The sequence below is a fragment of the Oncorhynchus gorbuscha genome, linkage group LGY, assembly GCF_021184085.1.
Source record: "Oncorhynchus gorbuscha isolate QuinsamMale2020 ecotype Even-year linkage group LGY, OgorEven_v1.0, whole genome shotgun sequence".
Taxonomy (NCBI): Eukaryota; Metazoa; Chordata; class Actinopteri; order Salmoniformes; family Salmonidae; genus Oncorhynchus; species Oncorhynchus gorbuscha.
This window is the reverse complement of record NC_060199.1, coordinates 2,068,029-2,074,561: the sequence shown is the minus strand read 5'-3', so window position 1 is coordinate 2,074,561 and position 6,533 is coordinate 2,068,029. Positions and strand designations below refer to the sequence as shown.

General features: G+C 40.1%; 1 protein-coding gene across 2 annotated transcripts; it reads left to right on the top strand.

The window, feature by feature from the left end:
• The first annotated feature begins 1,971 nt into the window (after window positions 1-1,971).
• LOC124016658 (glutathione S-transferase theta-3-like) lies at window positions 1,972-6,533 on the top strand. Of its 2 annotated transcripts, none has more exons than XM_046332198.1 (5): window positions 1,972-2,199; window positions 4,420-4,507; window positions 4,692-4,842; window positions 5,539-5,715; window positions 6,055-6,533. In XM_046332198.1, exons 1-5 carry the CDS (start codon window positions 2,088-2,090, stop codon window positions 6,250-6,252), a joined length of 726 nt encoding a protein of 241 aa, XP_046188154.1. In that variant the 5' UTR covers window positions 1,972-2,087; the 3' UTR covers window positions 6,253-6,533. The 2 variants fall into 2 exon arrangements, with proteins under 2 accessions (XP_046188154.1, XP_046188155.1); XM_046332199.1 differs by having other exon boundaries at window positions 2,040-2,199; window positions 4,420-4,559.

Below are 6,533 nucleotides of genomic sequence, written 5' to 3'. Positions count from 1 at the left end.
AGACATATATGAGGGACTGATTGGAAAGTGTTGTGTTGTGGAATATAATAAAGACCGTTACCCTGGTATTATACAAGATGTTGATGGAGAGAGCTGCGCTCTAGTCAAGATGATGAGTTGTGTGGGAGCCAACTGATTATTTTGGCCAATGAGAGAATGTGCTTGGGTTTGTCCCTGAGCCTCATCCAGCGACAAAATGGCATATGATGCTTGATGGCGCAGTCTGGGTGGAAATTTGCTCTCTCGTTAAGCAATAGAGGCATTAAGGGCAAAACCTTGAGTGAGCACACACCTGTCTCATTCATTTTATTTTATGTAACTTTTATTTAACTATTGATTGATTTATCATTATCTATTTAACTTTATTTAACTAGGCAAGTCAATTAAGACCAAATTCTTATTTACAATGACAGCCTACCAAAAATATAGGACAAAACACACATCATGACAAGAGAGACAAAACTACATAAAGAGAGACCGAAGACAACAACATAGCATGGCAGCAACACAACATGGCAGCAGCACAACATGGTAGAAGCAGAAAACACGAAAACATTACTGGGCACAGACAACAGCACAAAGGTCAAGAAGGTAGAGACAACAATACATCACACAAAGCAGCTAAAACTGTCAGTAAGAGTGTCCATGATTGAGTCTTTGAATGAAGAGATTGAGATAAAACTGTCCAGTTTGAGTGTTTGCTGCAGCTCGTTCCAGTCGCTCATGAGTCTGACTCAATAGACTGCAGCCAGTGAACACTAATGTGTTTAATGTCAACCAGTATTTCCAACTCTATACATGTATTTCTGCCTAATGCATTGAAGCCCCAAATTGTCCTAAAAGACGCTTTAAGTTATTGAGGCATGTATCTTTGTTTTTTAAAGGTTTTGAATGGTGTCACGCCCTGACCTTAGAGAGCCGTTTTATGTCTCTATTTGTTTAGGTCAGAGTGTGATGTGGGGTGGGCATTCTATGTTTTGCTTTCTATGCTTCTTTATTTCTCTGTTTTGGCTGGGTAGGGTTCTCAATCAGGGACAGCTGTCTATCGTTGTCTCTGATTGGTAATCATACTTAGGTAGCCCCCCCTCCTTTCAGTGTGGGTTGTTAACTTTGTTAGAGGCATCATTGCACTGTTATGCTTCACAGTCGTTTTGTATTGTTTATTGTTGGCGACATTCTAATAAAGGGGAGTATGTACGCTCACCACGCTGCACTTTGGTCCACTTTGGTCCGCGTGACAAATGGTGTGTTCTATGTCTTCAATCAAATTAAACATGTACAACTGTGACATTAAACTATTGAATGGTATTTTTCATCAGTTGTTTTATATGAAACGTAATTTCATCACACTCTGTCGTTACCACAACGCTAAGTCATTACCATCACGGTACATAGTTTTGATATTGATGATTTTTCCCATATGTGAACCTTTGATATGCTTGTTATTAAGAGAATTCCTACAATAATATATCACCAAGGCATATATGGACATTCAGACAGGACAAATACATATAATTAAGAAAACTACAAAATCGTTTTTAAAAAACAAATATGATTTTAAAAAAATATGTGAAATGTTATATAAAATACCATACCTTATACACAATTTCTGTCATTTCATTTTCAACTAAAATAGCACATTTTATGACTTGGGGGGTAATGACATTTCCCCTGGGTATTTGTGGAAACCGCTATTTTTTTTGTTCGTTTAAATAGCATTTTCAATAACATTCAATATCCAAAAGTGCCCGTATTTGCGAAATCAACCATACATTTCCTGATGTTGTGCGGGGAAGAGGCAGCAGGGAAGTCAGGCTGTTGCTCCCCTAGTTGTCAAGCAGATGTAGCCAACAAGCAGCCACACTATTTTAGGGCAACCCCAACTAAAAAGGCTAACCGAACAATTGTATTTTAGTTTAATTCATGGAAAGTGGGCGTGCGCGCGAGTTCCAGTGAGAAGGCTCGGGGATCCTCCTCCCGCTCCAGGGGTGTGGTATATAGGTCCGGAAGAGAAGTAGAACGCTTCCAGAAATTCTAGAAGTCATTCGGGGTTTGACCGTGAAGACAATTTTTGCTTTGTATTAAAGATGGCGTTGGAAATGTATTTAGACCTTTTCTCACAGCCATGTCGCTCGGTGTATATCTTTGCCAAGAAGAACAACATTTCTTTTGATTTTATGAAGGTTTCGCTTTTGGAAGGTAGGTTATTGTTTTAATTTTGGAGGCTGTGTTTTTAGAGTAGGCAACTTCATTCTAGAATTTTCACCGTTAATAAAAGGTTATCTAAAGTTCAGTAAAAAGTCATTTACAGAAGTATCCTGATAAGGTATTTTGGAAGTTTAAGTCTGGTAGGCATCTATTCTTGCTTGCACGCAAGTAGCCTAGTCTGTTGTAGGCCTAGTCTACCCTAACCCTGTCCTGGGTTTCTCAACTCCACGATACCACGATACAGCTAATACTATCAAGCCATAAGACTGTTGAACAATTCATCAAATGGCTACCCCCACTATTTACATTGACCCCCCCCCCCCAGTCAGAAGTTTGGACACTACTCATTCAAGGGTTTTTCTTTATTTGTATTATTTTCAACATTGTAGAATAATAGTGAAGACATCAACTCTGAAATAATATGGAACCATGTAGTAACCAAAAAAGGTTGAAGCAAATTAAAATATATTTGAGATTCTTCAAAGTAGCCCCCTTTTCCTTGACAGCTTTGCACACTATTGGCATTCTCTCAACCAGCTTCACCTGGAATGCTTTTCCAACAGTCTTGAAGGAGTTCCCACATAGGCTTGAGCACTTGTTGGCTGCTTTTCCTTCACTCTGCGGACCAACTCATCCCAAACCATCTCAATTGGGTTGAAGTCAGGGGTGATTGTGGAGGTCAGGTCATCTGATGCAGCACTCCATCACTCTCCTTCTTGGTCAAATGGCCCTTACACAACCTGGAGGTGTTTTATGTCATTGTCCTATTGAAAAACAAATAGTCCCACTAAGCACAAAACAGATGGGATGGCGTATCGCGGCAGAATGCGGTTGTAGCCATGCTGGTTAAGTGTGCCTTGAATTCGAAATAGATCACTGACGGTGCTTTGCTGGTGACACTATCACATCTCCTCCTCCATTCTTCACCATGGGAATCACACATGCAGAGATCATCCGTTCATCTACTCTGCGTCTCAGAAAGATACAGTGGTTAAATCTCAAATTTTCAGATTTCCAACGGTCTAATGTCCATTGTTCGTGTTTCTTGGCCCAAGCAAGTCTCTTCTTCTTATTGGTGTCTTTTAGTAGTGGTTTCTTTGCAGCAATTTGACCATGAAGGCCTAATTCACGCAGTCTCCTCTGAACAGTTGATGTTGAGATGTGTCTGTTCCTTGAACTCTATGACGCATTTATTTGGGCTGCAATTTCTGAGGCTGGTAACTCTAATAAACTTATCACCTGAAGCAGAGGTAACTCTGGGTCTTCCTTTCCTGTGGTGGTCCTCATGAGAGCCAGTTTCATCATAGCACTTGATGTTTTTGCGACTGCATTTGAAGAAACTAAGTAATGATGGACTGTTTCTCTGCTTATTTGAGCTGTTCTTTCCATAATATGGTCTTTTACCAAATAGGGCTGTCTTCTGTATCCCACTCCTACCTTGTCACAACACAACTGATTGGCTCAATCGAATTAAGAAGGAAAGAAATTCCACAAATGAACTTTTAACAAGGTACACCTGTTAATTGAAATGCATTCATGAAATAAGCTGGTTGCGAGGATGCCAACAGTGTGCAAAGCTGGTACCCCCTATATATAGCCTTGTTATTGTTATTTTATGGTGTTACTCTTCACATTTTTTTACTTTAGTTTGTTTAGTCAATATTTTCTTAACTTTGTTGTTGGTTAAGAGCTTGTAAGTAATCATTTCACGGTAAGGTCTACCTGTTGTATTTTGAGCATGTGAGAAACAATTTGATTTGATTTGTTTAAGGGGAAGAGACCGGTTAAATAAGGATTTTTAAGCCTTGAGACAACTGAGACATGGATTGTGTATGTGTACCATTAAGCGGGTGAATGGGCAAGTGCCTTTGAACAGGGTATGGTAGTAGGTGGCAGGTGCCCCGGTTAGTGTCAAGAACTGCAACGCTGCTGGGTTTTTCACGCTCAACAGTTTCCTGTATGTATTAAGAATGGTCCAACCTCCAAAGGACATCCAGCCAACTGGACACAACTGTTGGAGTCAACATGGGCCAGCATCCCTGTGGAATGCTTTCGACACCTTGTAGAGTCCATGCCCCCTACAAACGAGGCTGATCTGAGGGCAAAAGGGGGTGACACTTAATATTAGGAAGGTGTCCCTAATGGTTTGTACAGTACACTCGGTGTAGGTGGCTTATTACAGGAGTAAGTCTGTCATTTCCTACATTTCAGGAGAGCAGTATGGAGAAGAGTTTGGGAAGATCAACATGATCAGGAAAGCTCCTGCAATCCGAGATGGAGACTTCTGCTTGGCTGAGAGGTTGGAATGACAACATTGAGTTGAGATCAACAATCTTATCTGATGAGGCAATGTAATAAAAGACACATCCTTTGTGATCCCTGGAGTAGCTAAACATATCCTCATTCTGATTTTAGTAATGATTCTAATACAGTGGTGAGGTAAAGTGTTTCCATGACTATAAACGGGCCAATCATCTCTGCAGCATTGCCATCATGAAGTATCTGGCAGAGAAGTACCAGACCTCAGACCACTGGTATCCAGCCGATCTGCAAAAGCGTGCCCGTGTCAATGAATACCTGTCCTGGCAGCACATGGGCATACGTATGCATGGCTCAAAGATGTTTTGGCTCAGGGTAAGTGATGCTACTACATGATTGGATTTAGAATTGTTTTCAAATTGTTCTTTGGACTTTGTTCGGTCCAACCCAGAAAGCAATGTTTACTCAGTAGCATATTAACCTCCTTTTTTCCTGTGGTCAAATAAAGTCACACACCAAGAAGATTTAGGTAATAATAATGGTATTATAAACCGCTAAATGTTTCTTGTTTTCCATGTTCGATGTGTGCGCGCGGGCAGTAGTTTGTGAAGAAATGGACTACAGCAGACGACACATTGCCAAAGCATGTGACTGTGGACCTTTGAGTTTCACTGACAAGAAAAATAATCCTTCTCCAAGCATTGTTATAAGAATCCTTCTCCAAGCATTGTTATAAGAATCCTTCTACAAGCATTGTTATAAGAATCCTTCTACAAGCATTGTTATAAGAATCCTTCTACAAGCATTGTTATAAGAATCCTTCTACAAGCATTGTTATAAGAATCCTTCTACAAGCATTGTTATAAGAATCCTTCTACAAGCATTGTTATAAGAATCCTTCTACAAGCATTGTTATAAGAATTTGATGCAGAGCTGTTTTGTTAAATACCTGTTAGATTTTGAGAGATGAGGTTGATCTCATGCCTTCTCGGTTTTCATGGCTTTAATATAAAGTTTCGGGAATTCAACACGTTTGTGTTTTGCATAATAAAAAGGCTGCCTGTGTTGTAGCTCTTGATTCCAAAGATCATGGGCGTGGAGGTCCCCAAGGACAAGATGGATGGAGCCCTGGAGGACCTGGAAGGCTCTCTGAAACTCATTGAAGAAAAGTTCATTGGGGACAAGCCCTTTATCGCAGGAGAGCAGATCTCCTTGGCCGACCTGGTGGCCATTGTTGAGATCATGCAGGTGAATGCTTTGCAGATCTAGTGTCTTCCTGCTTCAGTAGATTAGACCAAGTACGTTTTACATTTACATTTTTTGTCATATACCAGACTCTTATCTAGAGCAATTTACAGGTGAAATTAAACCCCTTAGCTACCTGCAGTGACATGTCCAAATCAATTACTAAATCTGTCTTAGGTCTTTCGTTTGGAGCTGCTTGTTTCCACAAGTGTTTACTAGAACAATTATTGATATATGAAAAGAGTCTGAATCATCACAAACCTAACAACAATCAATTTTGTTGTAATATATTGTTATATTGTGGGCCTTCTGAGTGTATTTCTGCGTTTTGGTATTCCACAGCCTGTCGGTTCCGGTTTGGATGTGTTTGAGGGGAGACTTAAGCTAAGTGCCTGGCGAGACCGGGTTCAGGCGGCGATTGGGAAGGAGCTGTTCGATGAGGCTCACCAGGGGATTCTTGCGTCCCAGGAAATGGTCAAGAATATGGACAGCAGCAAGATGCAGATCTTCAAACCCAAGATCTTGAGATTATTCCTCTGAATGCTCCAATGACAGTGCAGAGGAATTCAAATTAAGCTGGTCTTCAGAGAAATAATCAATCTGTTATTTAGCCACTATGCAGCATGTAACATAATAACAAAAACATCTACATTTCCTCTATGGAAAACATTTCCTGTTAGTGCCAATTACATGATGATTTATTCTAATGTTCTAAAAAGCTGTATTTGCCTTTCACTGTTTTTGATTGGCTGAATAACATATTGAATTCAGACAACCAGGTTTAACGTTTGCAAACAATATATTATCTGTTTCAAAGTTGA